This window comes from Arabidopsis thaliana, chromosome 2, assembly GCF_000001735.4.
Source record: "Arabidopsis thaliana chromosome 2, partial sequence".
NCBI lineage: Eukaryota > Viridiplantae > Streptophyta > Magnoliopsida > Brassicales > Brassicaceae > Arabidopsis > Arabidopsis thaliana.
Genome location: NC_003071.7, coordinates 13523990 through 13541317, shown reverse-complemented (window position 1 = coordinate 13541317; position 17328 = coordinate 13523990). Strand labels below are relative to the sequence as shown.

The window sequence follows — 17328 nt, the reverse complement described above, 5'->3', positions numbered from 1 at the left end:
ATTTTCATAATTCTTAAGTTTTTTTTTTTAGTTAAAGAGATAATTCTAAGACTTGTAAATACTAATTTTAATAAAACTTGATTGACACGGAAATAGAGCTACAAAGTCCACAATAAACAGAGATTAATCACAAATCATAGCTATTCTGTTCGTTGACATAAAAGCGAAATTAAATCGAAAAAACTATATAGGACAAAACGAAAAAAAAAAAATGTTGAAAATATCCTGAAATCTACTGCAAATAAGAAAGAAAAAAAAAAAGAAAAAACTTTTATTGCTCTTTTTTTACCTCTCAACGCAATTGAATAAAATTTTAATCCTGAACAACTAAATTCACAAGAAACACGAAAGAATTGTAAGAACCCTATGTAGAATTAAGACTTTGATTATAGATGCAAGATTATAAAAGACTATTCTTTTATTCCTTCGAAAACTTACTCAAAACCCAAGTTCTTACAATCTCTTAATCTCTCTCTCAACCATCTAAGGTTTTCCACAACTTGGAAACTCATATATTTAGAGACTAACATATCCAAAACTTACTAGGATTGTAATTAGATAACTCCAAACTTTTTTTTTTCCGCTAGATAACTCCTAACTTATCCTTTAGATATCTCCTAAAGATTTAATATAATCCTATTTAAACTAAATCACTTATATCTCAAGTTATTACCAAGCTTAGTCCAAGACCCTAAAACTCAAATTTGATTTTAATAATTCTAAGTTGCAAACTCATGACACGGTAATAGAGATATAGTCCGAATACACAGAGATTGGTCACACAGCTGAGCCGGAGTCGGCAGTGGAGCTACAACAACAACAGGATCCAGCCGGAGCCGGTGACGGAACTGGAGCTGGAACCGAGTTGGATCCGGTGCTGGAGTCGGGGCTGGAGCAGGAGCCAGTGCTAGATCCAGACAATCCAGCGTCGTCCTGACGGAGACCATTGAGTCTAGTTGCAACAAAAGCTGGAGCTGAAGTTGGAGCAGGAGTAGGAACAGCGGAAGACAAAGCTGAAGCTTGACAATCCAGGGTCTTCCTCTCTGTGACTGAGTTCCTCCTGCTTCTCTTTCTCCTTGGAACATCATCAAATATTCTCCGGCATCTCTCACGATCCATTCTCCGCGTACACCTAGCTGACTCTGACAAAAGAAAGTGTTGTTTGCTCCACAAGGAACAGATAATAAGAAATAGATTGACTAGGGTGAATGAGAGAGGAGATTATATATGTTTTCTGTTTTGTAAATAGTTTTTTTTCTTATTTATTCTTTCTCTCAGTCCTAATTTTTAGGCTTTTATTTCTTTTATTTACAAAAGTATATCAGTGATTCTAAATGTAATATTTAAGATAAGTTCACTACCATTAGTCCGTTACCGACTTACCGTCCTGTGTTATTAGCGAAAAAAAACAAAAAAAAACATTTTTGAGTTACAACAACAATATGTTCATGACGTGTCATTTTCTTATTTGATAGTTTTTAGTCTACGATTCTATCCCAAATAACAAAACAGAGGTTTCTATAGGGTTTTAAGTGTTTTGTTTTTGCTGCTGGGGAAGAAGAAGAAGCAGTGGCAAATACAGTTCTGTTGCTGGGTTTGTTGATTTTTTAGTCAATTCTTTTTTTTTTTCTTGGCGATTTAATTTTGGAATTGAACTTGAAAAATCTCATTGGGTTTTCGATTAATTTAATCTTGTTCATTTTGTTTCAGGAGGAATGATTCTTCCATTTTCGACACAGTTCACTTGCCCTGTTCAGGATAATGGATTCAGCCCTTCTTCACTACTTTCCCATTGCAAAAGAGATCGTTTTGAAGTTACTTCGTTGAGATATGACTCTTTTGGTTCGGTGAAGACTGCCTCCTCCTCGGTTAGTTTCTGATTACCTAACTCTCTAATTTTGATTACTTAAGTTGCGAATTGGCTAATTTGAAACCTTTTTTGCTCTGAGGTATTGCTAGAAGTGGAATGTTATGAGGTCGAGGAGAAATGTGAAAGCTTTTGGGTTAGTTGATAAACTTGGGAAGAAGGTATGGAGAAAGAAAGAAGAAGATAGTGACAGTGAAGATGAGGAAGATGAAGTGAAAGAAGAGACCTTTGGCGGGAAAGAAGCGAGTCTCGATGATCCAGTAGAGAGACGGGAATGGAGGAAGACGATAAGAGAGGTGATTGATAAGCATCCTGATATTGAAGAAGACGAAGAGATTGATATGGTTGAGAAGAGGAGGAAGATGCAGAAGCTTCTTGCTGATTACCCACTTGTTGTGAATGAAGAGGATCCTAATTGGCCTGAAGATGCTGATGGTTGGGGGTTTAGTTTCAATCAGTTTTTTAATAAGATAACGATTAAGAATGAAAAGAAGGAAGAAGAGGATGATGATGAAGATAGTGAAGGAGATGATAGTGAGAAGGAGATTGTTTGGCAAGATGATAACTATATACGCCCGATTAAAGATCTCACAACGGCAGAATGGGAAGAGGCGGTGTTCAAAGATATTAGTCCTCTCATGGTCCTTGTTCACAACCGCTACAAGAGGTTGGTGGTAACAGTTTGTCTTACTTATGCTTGTCAAAATGCTACACATTTTGTTGATTAGTTTTTATGCTGATCGCTGACTTTGGTTGTTATTGGGCTGTTTTGTTTATGGATTCAACTCACTTTAGTGTTTAGAAGTTTCAACCTTTATTGTATCTGTAGATAGGTGTCTCTGGCTCTCTATTCTTGCTGATGGGATCTTTCAATCCTGACTATTGTAGTTCTAGCTGTGTTGTTGAAATTTGATACGAGTACTGGTTAATTTCAGGCCTAAGGAAAACGAAAAGTTCAGGGAAGAACTAGAGAAGGCGATTCAAGTTATATGGAACTGTGGACTTCCTTCACCAAGAGTAAGTTGTGGACATCTCTTTACCATTTCTAAAACCATTATTGAATCTTGCTGTATGTTGTGGTCTGTGCTTAAACCTCCTGGGTCATTATTACTTCCAGTGTGTTGCTGTTGATGCTGTGGTTGAGACAGATTTGGTCTCTGCTCTGAAAGTATCTGTCTTCCCAGAGATCATCTTCACTAAAGCCGGGAAGATACTATACCGCGAGAAAGGTATTGTTCGAGGAAACCTGAAACCGTTCAGTACCTGAATCTCTAACCTTTGTTGCTGTACTTAAAATCAATTTAACTTATTTTTCAGGCATTAGAACAGCAGATGAGCTTTCAAAAATCATGGCTTTCTTCTATTATGGAGCTGCAAAACCACCTTGTTTGAATGGTGTCGTGAATTCGCAAGAACAGATTCCTTTAGTCGATGTAAGTGTGAATTAAGCATAAGCCTTTGTGATCTTATGTAAAGTAGTTTCTTCTCTAGTCTGAAGAAAATGTATGAACTGAAGAAGTAATCAATCTTTTGAATGTGAAATATATGTTTTTCGAAATTGCTATTTATAGAACATGATAAATTTTATGAGTCTCAGAAGCAGAGGCTTCGCGTCCGTAAACACTTGATCACCATGTTTCTCTCTCTTGCAACGTGCTCTCTTCTCCCTTTCTCTCTCGCTCTCTCTCAATCTCCCACCATCTCTCATCCTCATTTCCCCTTCATGGTTGGTTTTGTTCCGATTTCCAAATTTCTTCATTTGGCAAATTCTTTTGATCTTCTTCCATGGATTCGGTAATTATTGAACCAGATGAGCGGGAGGCGTTGGCATCGCTTGTCCCTGCTCATCCTCTTCCTCCCCGTAAGACACATTCCTATGTCGAGCAATGCGAACAGAAGCCGCACCATCCAATCCGCAAATATAGCCTTGATGAGGGCTCTAGATCCGTGACATCGGATTCTGAAGCTGTTTATTTTGATTCCTCTGATGGTGAGTTCTCTACCGAAGGAGTAGCCATCGTCGATGGAAGAACCAGTGGTGAAAGAGGCAACGGGGAGGAATGTGGTTTTGTCACGCCTCCATCGAAACCAGCATCACAGGGCGGTGGAAATGACGGCGGCAGGGAGGATGATATCGAGTCCCTTCCAGAATTCATTGGCGCAGGAGGTGGCCTTGACGTATTCAAGGTGCCGGTGCGTGCCGCGGTGAATCCCGGACGGCCTCCATGTCTCGAGCTCCGACCGCATCCATTAAGAGAGACACAGACGGGAAAGTTTCTGAGAAACATTGCTTGCACAGAAAGTCAGCTATGGGCGGGACAAGAGAACGGCGTGAGGTTCTGGAACTTGGAGGAAGCATACGAGGTCGGTTGTGGCCTTGGCGGGCAGGTACGGCGAGGGGATGAGGATACAGCCCCGTTTCATGAATCTGTTCCGACCTCGCCTGCCTTATGTTTATTGGTTGACCACGGCAATAGGCTTGTGTGGACCGGCCACAAGGATGGCAAAATTAGGGCCTGGAAAATGAATCAGCCCAATACGACTACTGCAGATGATTCAAAGCCTTTCAAGGAACGACTCTCATGGCAAGCTCATCGTGGTCCTGTGAATTATATTGTCATAAGCTCATATGGTTAGTGTTCTATGATCCCATAGAGTTAATATTTTGATGGTTCGAATTTGGATTCTCAAATCTGTTGGGTCTCTTCTTGTTTATGATGCAGGTGATATGTGGTCATGTTCTGATGGCGGTGTGATAAAGATATGGACTTTGGATTCTTTAGAGAAGTCTCTTGTGCTAAAACTGGAGGAGAAGCATATGGCCGCATTGTTAGTTGAGAGGTCTGGCATTGACCTGAGGAGCCAAGTTACTGTCAATGGTACATGCAGCATTTCTTCGTCAGATGTCAAGTTTTTGTTAGTTGATACAGTAAAAGCTAAAGTTTGGGCTGTGCAACACCTCTCATTCTCACTTTGGTAGGCCCTTTTTCTCTGAAAATAATGACATACGTTAGTCTTAATTGTTGGAACTTTTTCAAAGAGATCTATCTTGTGCAGGGATGCTCAAAATAAAGAGCTTCTGAAAGTTTTTAATATTGATGGCCAAGTCGAAAATCGAGTGGACATGCCACCAACACAAGGTCAACAAGTTGAAGACACGAAAGCGAAGTTCTTCTCCGCACCAAAAAAGGAAAAATCACAGGGCTTTCTGCAAAGATCGCGCCATGCCATTATGGGAGCTGCAGGAGCTGTTCGTCGAGCTGCCACTAGAAGTGCAGGAGCTTTTGCAGAAGACACTAGGAAAGTAGAAGCTATTGCGATAGCGGCAGATGGATCAATTTGGACTGGAAGCATGAATGGTGTAATTGCTCAGTGGGACGGAAATGGAAGCCGCTTGCGGGAGGTGAATCATCATCAGCAGGCTGTTCTGTGCTTTTGCACTTTTGGTGATCGAATATATGTGGGTTATTCAAGTGGTTACATTCAGGTCTTGGATCTTGGTGGAAAGCTAATTGCAAGCTGGGTTTCACACAATGAACCTGTGATAAAGCTAGCAGCAGGTGGTGGTTTCATTTTTAGCTTAGCCACTCATGGTGGTGTAAGAGGATGGTATGTGACATCCCCAGGACCTCTTGACAGCTTAATCCGAACAGAATTGTCTCAAAAGGAAATGGCATATGCCCGACAAGACAGTGTTAAAATCTTGATTGGTACCTGGAATGTTGGTGAAGGACGGGCTTCACGCGGAGCGCTTGTGTCTTGGCTGGGTTCTGCTGTTTCAGATGTTGGCATTGTCGCTATTGGCTTGCAAGAGGTGGATATGGGGGCTGGTTTCCTAGCCATGTCCACTGCTAAGGAAACGGTAACTCCTTTTCTTACAGTTATGTACTCATGACTATTTTTCTTATATCAAAACCGGTTGACCAGATCATTAACCAAGTACAGCAGGCAAAACCTGTCCAGTACTACCTAGGATCACTAGTTATAGAGAAATACTGTCATCAGTAGAATGTTTAAAAATGTTGCATGCGAATTCATACGCTTAATATCGGGATAATGCTGTTTGTCCTACATATTTTAATTGAGCTCATATTGGTGTTTCGGTTGTAGGTAGGGGTTGAAGGAAGTGCCGTGGGGCAATGGTGGCTTGATGCAATTGGAAATGCACTGGATGAGAGAAATACTTTCGAACGTATGGGTTCAAGGCAGTTGGCTGGACTGCTAATATCTCTTTGGTAGGCAAAAAAGTCATTTCAGACGTGTTACATTTTGTGTGTTTTCGAGTGATTGCAGGTGGACCAGACTAAAGTAGTTTTATTTCCTTACATAGCACCAAAAATCTTTCACCTGTCTTAAGAGTGTAAAGTTAAATCATATATTCCAAATTAATCATCTTTTGTCACCTCATATCTTATAACTTTCTGCTTTAGGGTGAGGAAGAGTATTAGGACACATGTCGGAGATCTTGATGTCGCAGCAGTTCCATGTGGATTTGGCCGCGCCATAGGGAACAAGGTTTGACCTTTACAGCTATATTTCCCTTGGTTATGTCTAATACAAAATCAGGTAGTATGATGTATGATCCAATAGTCAATGATAGTGGATTTTGATGGCTAACCTCAGATTAGGATGAATCTTCATTGTTGATCTAACTGCTCACATATTAATGTTCCTACTTTGTCAAAAACAGGGAGGTGTGGGTTTGAGAATCAGAGTTTATGACCGGATTATGTGCTTTGTGAACTGTCACTTGGCTGCTCACTTGGAGGCAGTTACTCGGAGAAACGCGGATTTTAATCACATATATCGGTCAATGGTCTTCTCCAAAGGACAAAGTGTATATACTGCTGCAGCTGGTATAGTGCCGTACCTGTTTTTATCTTGCTCGCTTGGCTTCTCCACGTACTTATTTTGGCTTCTTTATTCTTCTGGCTTGCCATGGGCCCTTTCTCTTGCAGCTGGTGCTTCAACATCTGCTCAAGCGCTAAAGAATAACCCTGTAAGAAGATTTCATATTAGCATTTACATTTTTTGTTCACAATCTCGGTCTCAAGCTCCTGCTGTTTGTCCCTTACTAATGTTATTGTTCTTTTTCCTTGTCACCTAGAATACAAACAACAGCACTGAAGAGGAGAAGTCTCATTTAGCATCAGCAGATCTGGTTGCATTTTTCGGTGACTTCAATTACAGGTTGTTTGGTATTACCTATGATGAAGCGAGGGACTTCATCTCGCACCGATCTTTTGATTGGCTCAGAGAGAAAGACCAACTTAGGCAAGAGATGAATGAGGGAAAAGTGTTCCAAGGAATGCGTGAGGCATTAATCACCTTCCCGCCGACCTACAAATTTGAAAAGAATAAACCAGGTCTTGGAGGTAAAAGATAGATTTGAAATAAATTTCTCCTGGTTGCTCTATCATGAGTTTGTGTCTCTGATTTCTCACTAACTAAACAAGCTTGTAGGAAGAGAAAGATTTAGACAAGGTAATTGATTTCTATGCTGCTCCTATCTCCAGGGTATGATTCAGGGGAGAAAAAGCGAATACCCGCTTGGTGTGACAGAGTTATATATAGAGACAACCAATCAATCTCATATACGGAGTGCAGTTTAAAGTGCCCTGTAGTTTCGTCGACTATAATGTAATGTTCCATCCACGATCTTCTGATCTTCTCTCTTTTCTTTCCCTTTCCCTCTTTCCCACCACCCTCCTATGCGTTGTGTTTGCAGGTATGAAGCTTGCATGGATGTGACTGAGAGCGATCACAAACCCGTGCGGTGCAAACTTCATGCTAACATAGCTCACACCGATAAATCTGTGCGAAGACAGGAGCTAGGGAAAATAGTCAAGTCGAATGAGAAACTCAGAGCCATGTTCGAGGAACTAAAATCAGTTCCAGAAACATCAGTGAGCACCAACAACATTCTTCTCCATAGTCAGGACACGTTCATCTTTACAATCAGAAACACTTCAAACTCGAGTAGAGCCATCTTCAACATCGTCTGTAAGGGTCAAACTCTCGTTAGAGAGGATGGAGAGGAACCTGATAATCATTCAAGAGGCACATTTGGTCTCCCTCGCTGGCTTGAGGTTATTATTCTCCTTTTACGCCACTGAATTGCTGTTTTTGCCATAGACTTAGACATGATTTAATGATTTTTATTGTAAAACAAAAAACTCTATCTAGGTTTCTCCAGGAGCTGGGATTATAAAACCAGATGCTTCACTGCAGGTGAAGGTTCATCATGAAGACTCCCACAACTCGGAGGAGTTCATTGATGGCATCCAACAAAACTCATTGTCTGAAGAAAGTTCTGACAAAGAAGTGACCCTGATCATAATCGTTCAGGGAAGCTGCTCGACCAGAACAATAAGCCACTCTATCAAAGTCCGGCACTGCTCCTCCGCAGCCAAATCCCTTAGTCTTGTTCATTCTAAAACAACCACCATGACTAAGAATCTAGAGGGTTCCACTCGTTACCAGACAGATGCTAACCGCGGTGGAAGCACCAGACACAGAACCGATGACTCCACCAGACGTGGTTGATGATGATTCCTGTTAACATCTCAACTATAGCTAGATCGTAGGAGCAGCAGAACTGTGAAGCCATCAAAAGAAATGCATCCAGTTATAGTTTCTTCATTTTCATTCCTTAATTCATCGGATATTAGAAAAGGGCAAATTGCTTTGAGACTGTTCTTCAGGGTACAGTGAGCTTTTCTCTCTCTCGTAAGGTAGACATTACACAGATAATGAACTCATTACAGATCTGTTATTCTAGTCGAGAAGCTCAAATAGCAATGGCTTACAGGTACAAAATACAAGTATATATATATTGGTTATTCTTACATTCTGCGTAAATCTCTCAGTATCCAAATTCTCTACAAATCAGAGGGCATACATTCTCTTATTGTATTCACCATTTAGAATATCTGAATCAGACGGCATACGAGACATAGAGAAAGACTGAGACTTGCTTCTTTCTTTCCTTATGCTCCTCAATTTAGATTCTTCCATCCTATGCATGACCACACAATAGCACATCGCACCAATCGTAGTCAACATAATCGTGCCGCCGATAACAGTCGCGCAAACAGCCAACCACATCTCCTCTTTGCCAACAACAATATAAGAGAGAGAAACAAAGGCAATGGATATGAACAGACAAGCACACCACATGAGCTTGTTGATTACAAACACAAGCTTCTTTTTCGCCTTCTGCTCAATCACAACAACTGAAGTCTGCACCACAACAACAGCTAAGGATATAAACAGTGCCAAGCTGTCAAAGATGAAGAAGACCAGAAACGGTGCTTTGTTTGCTATATGAGCTTGTCCTAGCAACTCTCCTTTCGACCGGTCCTCTTCGTACTGACCGGGTATTGTGAAGATTGCTGCGAAAGCCACTGTGGCAATAAGCACTGCCACAACAGTTGCTGAGTTTATAGCGTTGTTTAGACCACTAATGTGTAGCTTCTTGAGTCTTTTTGCTATCTTCTGGACTCTTACACCTGTTTGTCTGGATTGCTGAAGCTGAGATTGTACTTCATGTTTGATGTCGCTGACTGTTTGCTTCAGTTGCTTAGCTGGGTTCTGAGGCTTTCCGAGATCTTTAGCTGTAGCAGCTCCTGCTTCCTTCAGAACTGACACAAGCTCTGCGTTTCCTATCTTCTCAGAGACATCGAGTGGCGTATCTCCAGCTTTGTTTATTGGGTTGAGGTTTATGCCTTCAAAAGATACCAAACACCGTACTATCTGCAGAGAAGTCAATTAACAGTTTACATAAGAACTAACATTAACTGGACACTCAAGAAAAGGATCATTCCATAATGAATAATCCCTTTTATTACACTTCTCTAACACCGAGTTTTGATATATGAGAAAAGTAAAGAGCCATTACCTTAATACGCCCCTTGTTTGTGGCAATGTGCAATGGTGTATTTCCTTTATTATCCTCAACGCTCAAAACAGCAACATCAGGTTTCACCAACTCAACAACAATCCCATCATTTTGACCTTTTACAGCCATGTGAAGAGCAGTTTGCCCTTTTTTATCGGTTCTAAACCCAATGCTTGGATCCTTACCTATCAGAGATTTAACAACTTCCACATGACCCATCCTTGCTGCAGAGTGAAGCGCAGTTTTACCGTTGTTCTTAGCAATCTTAGCCAAATTAGAGTCTGTCTCCAAAAGAAGATTCACCACATCAATATGTCCCTGTGTTGCAGCAGTGTGTAACGCAGTTGTACACGATAAATCCGTTGTCATTGCCAAATTAGGGAATGTCTCCAACAGTATCTTCAACACCTCTACAAAAGAAGACGAGCCAAGTAAGAGAACAATCCATTGAGAATGGAGAAAATATGAAGAAAGTATAAATCTTTATACCGAGATGGCCTTGTTTGGCGGCGACATGAAATGGATCAAACCCGTTTCTAGCAGCGATGGAAGCAGTTTCAAGGTCCATATGCTTCAACATCTCCTCAACAACAATTGAATGCCCATTCTCTGCTGCAGTATAAAGAGGAGTCTCTCCTTCAAGATTTTGCTTTGACAACAACTCTTTCAACTCATCACCACAACCTCGAATCAGTTCTTTAACCTTACTTAAGTTCCCGGTTCTCGCAGCGATATGAAGAGAAGAGTCTCCTCTTTTCCCTGGTGATTCATTCTTCTTCCTCCTCTCACCTATAAAACTCAATTGCCTCTCCATCACCACACGGAAGCTCTTCTGCTTCTCCAAAAACCCACCACGGAAACTCTTCTGCCTCTCCATTGTTGCTCTACCAAAACTCGGTAGCTTCTCCATAACTCCACGTTTATGATTCTCAACGTTGACACCTCGAAAACTCTGTTGCTTCTCCATTGATCTTCCGAGTCTGCTTTGCTGATAGTTCTCTACATTCACACCTTGGAAACTCACTTGTTTCTCTAAAGCTCTCGCCTTTCTCGGTTGATTCTCCACCACACATCGGAAACTCTGTTGTTTCTCCATTGATTTTGTCTGATTCTCTTGTGTTTGGTTTATTATTATACCATTAAAGCTCTGTTGCTTCTCTCCCACAGGACTGTTGTTCTGCTTCTCCTCCATTATAGTCATATCCTATTACTCCAATTTATCGTCGTTATCAACTAAAATACCTAAACCCAGATTATCTATATATTATCCCCAAATCTAACAAAAACACTAATCTCTAATACACAAACCTTGAGAAAACAAAAGAGATAAGCTTTTGTTGATTATCACCTCGAAGAATCCATGTATTGCAAGCAACAAGAAGAAAAAAAAACAACTTTACGGGAAATGAATTGGAGAGTAGATGTCAAATCGTCCCAAGCTGTGAAGAAACTTAGAATCGATTAAGATCGGAGAAGAAGAAGAAGCTGATTCAGTACCTCAACAAGACCAAGAGAAACACCAAATTGATACCAACAAAAAAAAGAGAAACACCAAAAGAGCTCGAATTTCAACAAGGGTTTGAAAAAGCTTGAGCCTTTGTGTGCTCTCTCACCACGTGTGTGAAGTTTTGTTGTTGTTAAGCCGAAGATGAAGAAGAAGCTGCGAAAAGAGAGAAGAGAGAGAGAATGTCAGAAGAAGAAGAACATCAGCATCACCATCAGTTGGGTTTGAAGAATTTCAGCAGCCACAAACTCTTGTTTTATTTTTGTTAGTGCCTCTTTTTTATTAATAACACGCTTTTATGCAAGCATCACTCTTAAGCGATAATAAAGTTTTTACTTTTTACTTTTTAGTATTAGTTTCTCTTTTTGTGTCGACAGTGGAAAGCTTTTTCTCTATGGTGTGTTAGATATTTCAGTTTGAGTCTAATAAGATAAAAGAAATTGAATAATTGATGGAGGTCTCTAATGCTCTTTTCATTGACTAATCTATGGATGGTGCCATGTCACCTAATCGGAGTTAAAAGTCTAAACAAAGGTAAGACGATACAACTAGTCGTTTTTACTTACTTGCTCTAGTTAAAAGTCCAAGTCAGTATCATTTGGTTAGGGTTTTGTTTGGTTGATCACTTTGTTAGTTAACTAACGAATTCTCCTTTTTGTGTAGTGTTGTAATTTAATGTCTTGTACACAAAACTAAGGACGACTAAAAAGAACTTGCATTTCTTAACTTATTCACATTTCTAATTAAATGATTAAACAATTTGTTTGACCGGATTTTCTTAGCTTAGTAATATGATCATATTACAAAATACGGAAAAGTGTTGTAAAAAATTCTCAAAAGTTAACTCTAGCTTTTTATAGCTGGAGAGACAAAATTCTACACTAACTACAAAATACAGTTATATCTTAGTACAAAATTACGGTTATAAACTGTGGTTAAATTGAGAACTGTCTTAGTACAAAATAAATTAAGAAACAAGGAGATTACAAAATTATGATTCAATGAATAATTTATATCTTCCGCCGATAAAGCATAAATAAATTGATCGATCCATTCATAGTGCCCGAAAATTTTGTAGTCACTACAGACAAATTAAAATAAACGAGTAAAGCATAAAAAGCACATGGTCGGCTCTATAATTGCAATTCTCAAACTTTTTCTTTTACATATGCATATCGAAGAGAAACACAACTTTTTCTTTCCAAAAGTGTATTTTTCCAAATCTAAGTTTCCCCGATTCTAAATACAGAATAATCATGAAAATGGTTAGATTTTTTGAAACTTGAAAGTATATTCTTAGAGAAGTGACATTTATTGAAAAGGTTAAGAGATGATGATATGAGTCGTATGGATCTTATTTGGACTCACAATTATTGAATTACTTTTGTCAGGAGTAATCGTTATTGAAGTTACCAATGTAAGAATCGAATTTGTAGAAGAGGAGTCATTTTTAGGTACACGTCCGGGTCAGTCAACGCTTACTTAGTTTGACTTTTGACTCTCTAGACTATAACATTTACAAAGTCCATTTGTGTTTCCTCTTTTAGCCATCTCATAATAATAACTTGGGAAATATTGGGAAAATAAGACGAACGAATATTAATAATCCTAACAACTTTTCTTATCTCAAAAAGAAAAGAATCGAAATGAAGCCAAAATCAGCTAATTGTTTCATAAACAAAGTCACAAACATATATCTACGCAGTCTCTCTGTCTGTCTTTGAGTTGGTTCATAGACTGTGTAATGAAACTTTTACCTTCAAAAGTTTCTGATGTTCGATGGATGCACTCTGCAACGGTTTAGCCTGTTAAAGGAAAGGAGTATCCACGAAGGTACTTGGAGTCCACTCCCGATTCACGAGCCAATGCCACACGACCGGTTCTTGCAACCTGTGATTGATTGTTCATAATAAGCGTCAACACGATGCATAATCTGAAAGTAGTCATGGCTTGTCAAGCTTATTCTTGTTCTACACACAACCAGAAGAAGATTCATGTAACTAGGTCCAGCTTTGGTTATTGATTTTACCAGAGAGTTAGATTTCACTACTCTGTTTCTAAGTCGTAAAGACTACAACTAAATTTTGGGACTTTATCCGAACAATTGGAGTATCATTATAAGAAATTAAGAATTCACGGGGTTATGCATTCACTAAGAGATGAAAGTAGATTGCGAAACAAACCTCACATATACCATAGGGCTCCAATAACCTTTGCAGTGCAACCATCTTGTCTAGATCCCCAGTAAGCTATACCCACAGCCAACAAATTTCAGCACAAAATCCAAAACACAAAAGCAAAAAAATAGAGATTAAGATGGAAAATCCAAGTCAGCTTCATATATTTTTTTCAAACGGAACTCTGATTATGTCAAACAAGTTGAAGACCTATGGAAAGACGTGAAACTTTGAAGATCTCCAATTGAAAGGATTTCTCATCTGAGATGCAATAACAGCTACATAAAAATCCCATTTATGAGAAATGTATTTTACCTGCAAAGTAATTGTGTGATCAGATACGTCAACAGCTTTAGCCCTGAAAATACTAGCAATGTCCAGGACATCTCTTCTAGCAGCAGCGTTCACGGCAATCTTAATCAGCATCAGTTCTCTTTCAGAAAATGGCAAATGAGTAAGATCATGGACCTGCAGAAAATCCTCACAAAGTTAATAACAGCTTGGAAAGTTGCGGCAAATCATGTTCAGAATTATTTTCATCAAGCCTGTACAGTTTGACTTTCTGGAACAAGAGGTCTCATTCGAGTAAACAGACAAGACCAGGAAATGATATAGGAAAGTCCAGAAAGATTTAGCAGAAACTCTTCCTCTAATCTACGTTTTAAAAAAAGCCAAAAGGTCTAAGACAGCAAAGGAATGATAGGGCCATCAAGACATTCAAACTGTTAAATATATAAGAAAGACAGTAGCTTTTGGTAATCCCACCTCATGCACATCTACGAGTTTGTAAAGTTGCTGCACCAATTTGCTGACCGATTCATCTGTTGCAGGTATAACTGTTGTAATGCGTGAAATGCCCTTGGTTTCAGCATGTCCTACGGCCAAGCTCTAAAAGAAAGGAGATCTTTCAGTGTGTCAGTAAACCTAAGCACACTGTGTGTGCGTGTATGAGAGAGATAAGGACTATGCCTGGATATTGTATCCCCTTCGAGCGAAAACACCAGTCACAATATTAAGAACTCCTGGAATATCATTTACAAGCAATGATAGAGTATGCGACCGTAGTCCACTCGTCTGAAAGATCAAAAAAGAATAACTGTGATAAATAAAACGAAATAGCTTAAAGAAAACCCCAACTCTTTCAATGTCTGCTTTGTAAGTAAATACATACAGTCTCCAAATCTAACACTCAATTGATTTATCATTTATGTAACTATATTAACAGAATTGATTATGCCAGACGGCTTGAATGGAAAAACAAGTGTAACTCGTGTAATGCAAACCACAATCTGAATTTTTCATATTGCTTTTTAGCAAATTCATGGCACGAAGTTAGATATATAGCAAAGAACTCTCTTACATCTTCGTCAGTGAGAAGTCCCCAGTGAGCGTCGAGAATACGATGTACCTTGGGGTCAAAAAATGGCTCAACGGGATAAACATCTCCCTACATTTAAAAAGATAAGATAACTTTTAAAAATTAGCAAACTCGGAAATCCTTCAGTGCAGCCAGGGAGAAAAACAAAAAAGGGCATGCTTCAAATGTTGATTCCAGGCAGCCACCACATAGAGGGAAAAAAACACAGGCATCTATAGTTCTGTTTAACTTTATCAAATAGCCAAACCTACTATAATTTATGCAACCAAATTTTTTGAAAGGAAAGTGAGGAACTTCAAGCTGAAGTTAAACAATCTAAGGAGCAGAGAAGCACACACCCCTGCTGATGTTTCCTTTTGAGGGACAATGGCTCCTTTTTTGCTACTTCGAAGAACACTAACAGGCGCTTGCTCCTTGAGATCTGGATAGGATGCTGCTGAAAATCGCCAAAATGGAGCAGTTGCACCCATCTTTTCCCTTCTCAGTGCTATCTGTTATCCAAAAATGTCATTCCATTTTCCCTAAATTAGTGAAAGTCCCTGAGATCTATGCCTTTGTGTCCACTCAAAGATGTAACTACTACATACATACATTAGATAGCACAAACTAGATGATATTCAAAAGCCATAAAATCTAGTAATTCCAAACATACACTACCTTTCCTGTCCTTACAATCTCTCTGATCTGAAACTTTTTCAAATTTCTTTCTACAGCAATCATTTTTCCAGGATCTCCAGTTACCTGCAAAATAGCTTAAAAATGATTACTAAAGAGCTAAAATAGGTAAATCAGAGACACCCTTTTTTTTACTCCACTTTCTCATAATCAAGGTAAAAAGAACAATATATTTAAGGTTATGCTTCTCTAACTTTCAAAAGTGAACACTGAGCATTCCCACAGAAATTTGCACAGGCAATACAACTCAGAATACAGATTATAAGCATAGGGTAATCAAAGGTAGCACACTGTTGAATAACTTTCTCGTTATATTAAATTCAAGAAGTTGCACCAAAAGTTTCAAATAAACTTTAATACACATCCTATAATAGAGTCCTGCATGTGGATCATCATCAGTTTCAAAAGGCAACGAAAATCCAACTAATAGATATAAAAGTTAAAATGATACCCTCCATAATATTTCTGATGTCTTCCAACGATTAGTAAGATGTTCAAACAGAAGTCTGAAACCCACAGGCTACAGTGCGAAACAAATATCAAGACCAACACAAATCATAATAAGTAGATGTACCTCGATAGTCAATGCATGTTCCGCTATATCTACAACTCTTGCTCTGAATGTGTCAACTAGCCACATGATCTGTGAATTCATTAAAACAGAAGCTTAATCAAATTTAGAGAGAAAACTAACACCACCTCTGCCCTAAATCAGAAGCAACCAGCAAGTACAGTAAACTCTAATTTCCCATAGGCAAGGAATAGTACCTCTGCCCTGGATTCTGGATGTGCATTCACTTTTACAAGCATCAGCTCACGCTCCACTTGCGGCTCACTTGAGATATCTTCAACCTAATTCATGTCCAAGTCAATGAAGAGAATGGAAAAGGAAATCGCAAATGTAATCTTCAAATAATGAATAAGCAAATTGGCTGATGCGTAAAGTTGGTGCGAATGAAACTATAGTCATGCAGAAACTAATAAGTGCGATCTAACAAAAGAACAACCTTTAGAACATTAACGAGCTTCTGGAGTTGCTCGATGACCTGCTGAAGTACCCTTTCAGTTCCACAGACAACTATGGTGAATAGAGCCTTGTCTCTGTTCAGACCAACAGCAAGACTCTCAATATTGTATCCTCTCCTTGCAAACACTCCTGCAATCCTATTAATCATTCCGCTTTCGTCTCCAACAAATACTGAAATTGTGTGCTTCCTCACCCTGATTTTAATGCACAAAGAATCAATCAAAGCAAAGGCCAAAAGGAAACGACTTTAAGCAAATATTATTCACAGTACTTCGATTTTGGAGTCGCAGATGAAGCTTCGGAGAAAGACGCATCAGAGATCTTCCCATCGACGCTTCTAACGAATCCTTCCATTCTCTTACCCATTTCATCGCCACGGTGCGAAGATATACCGGAGAGATATGAAATCTTCGCCGGGAACGATACACGCGTCGAGGATACAAGAGCAGGAGAAGAATCGGAACATGCCGATCTCAAGCAGCGAATAGATGGTGAAGAACTTACAGAAATGGCCGCCATTGACGAGACGAAGCCGAAGGTTTTTTGCTACTGAAGAAGACTGACGACGACGAAACGGCAAGTGAAAAAGAACGTATATATGTTGGTTAGACCGGTCAAACCGTCCGGTCCGGTTCGGTTGTTGACGACCTTAGAAATCAATGGCTTTAAGAAAAGCCCAAAAGGCTTCGAGTAGATAAGACCAACACGTCAGCTCCACGTATAACAACCTTTTCGAGTCAACTATTTTCCTAATTTTGCTAAAAAGTATCTTGGGTTCGTCGGAACTAATTGTAATTATG

At 39.3% G+C, this 17328-nt stretch overlaps 5 protein-coding genes across 10 annotated transcripts; 2 read left to right on the top strand and 3 right to left on the bottom strand.

The window, feature by feature from the left end:
• Positions 1-777: 777 nt before the first annotated feature.
• Positions 778-1119, bottom strand: AT2G31850 (uncharacterized protein; the record flags this gene model as incomplete). Its single annotated transcript, NM_128743.1, has 1 exon — positions 778-1119. One exon carries the CDS (start codon positions 1117-1119, stop codon positions 778-780), a length of 342 nt encoding a protein of 113 aa, NP_180744.1.
• A 394-nt stretch (positions 1120-1513) lies between these two features.
• MRL7-L (Thioredoxin superfamily protein) lies at positions 1514-3563 on the top strand. Of its 2 annotated transcripts, none has more exons than NM_001336349.1 (6): positions 1514-1581; positions 1711-1868; positions 1960-2534; positions 2803-2884; positions 2985-3096; positions 3185-3563. In NM_001336349.1, the coding sequence occupies exons 2-6, from the start codon at positions 1716-1718 to the stop codon at positions 3313-3315; spliced, it is 1053 nt and encodes a 350-aa protein (NP_001325041.1). In that variant the 5' UTR covers positions 1514-1581; positions 1711-1715; the 3' UTR covers positions 3316-3563. The 2 variants fall into 2 exon arrangements, with proteins under 2 accessions (NP_001325041.1, NP_180743.1); NM_128742.3 differs by having other exon boundaries at positions 1514-1594.
• Positions 3518-8835, top strand: 5PTase14 (endonuclease/exonuclease/phosphatase family protein). Of its 3 annotated transcripts, NM_001202722.1 has the most exons (12): positions 3577-4499; positions 4591-4843; positions 4925-5729; positions 5978-6102; positions 6298-6382; positions 6558-6723; positions 6826-6866; positions 6975-7242; positions 7384-7507; positions 7596-7956; positions 8054-8366; positions 8448-8638. In NM_001202722.1, exons 1-12 carry the CDS (start codon positions 3653-3655, stop codon positions 8579-8581), a joined length of 3522 nt encoding a protein of 1173 aa, NP_001189651.1. In that variant the 5' UTR covers positions 3577-3652; the 3' UTR covers positions 8582-8638. The 3 variants fall into 3 exon arrangements, with proteins under 3 accessions (NP_180742.1, NP_001189651.1, NP_001324125.1); NM_128741.3 differs by having other exon boundaries at positions 3518-4499; positions 8054-8835; NM_001336348.1 differs by having other exon boundaries at positions 7384-7956; positions 8054-8542.
• AT2G31820 (Ankyrin repeat family protein) lies at positions 7970-11552 on the bottom strand. Its single transcript, NM_128740.2, has 3 exons — positions 10257-11552; positions 9768-10177; positions 7970-9622 (listed from the first exon to the last, which is right to left on the bottom strand). The coding sequence occupies exons 1-3, from the start codon at positions 10966-10968 to the stop codon at positions 8756-8758; spliced, it is 1989 nt and encodes a 662-aa protein (NP_180741.1). The 5' UTR covers positions 10969-11552; the 3' UTR covers positions 7970-8755.
• Positions 11553-12605: 1053 nt separating this feature from the next.
• Positions 12606-17270, bottom strand: AT2G31810 (ACT domain-containing small subunit of acetolactate synthase protein). Of its 3 annotated transcripts, none has more exons than NM_179841.3 (12): positions 16800-17270; positions 16509-16722; positions 16270-16353; positions 16076-16144; positions 15484-15567; positions 15165-15317; positions 14809-14895; positions 14418-14522; positions 14214-14336; positions 13764-13916; positions 13455-13520; positions 12606-13161 (listed from the first exon to the last, which is right to left on the bottom strand). In NM_179841.3, the coding sequence occupies exons 1-12, from the start codon at positions 17045-17047 to the stop codon at positions 13072-13074; spliced, it is 1476 nt and encodes a 491-aa protein (NP_850172.1). In that variant the 5' UTR covers positions 17048-17270; the 3' UTR covers positions 12606-13071. The 3 variants fall into 3 exon arrangements, with proteins under 3 accessions (NP_850172.1, NP_850173.2, NP_850174.1); NM_179842.2 differs by having other exon boundaries at positions 12817-13161; positions 14214-14334; positions 14413-14522; positions 16509-16657; positions 16800-17096; NM_179843.1 differs by lacking the exon at positions 13455-13520 and having other exon boundaries at positions 12817-13161; positions 16800-17096.
• Between the last annotated feature and the right edge of the window lie 58 nt (positions 17271-17328).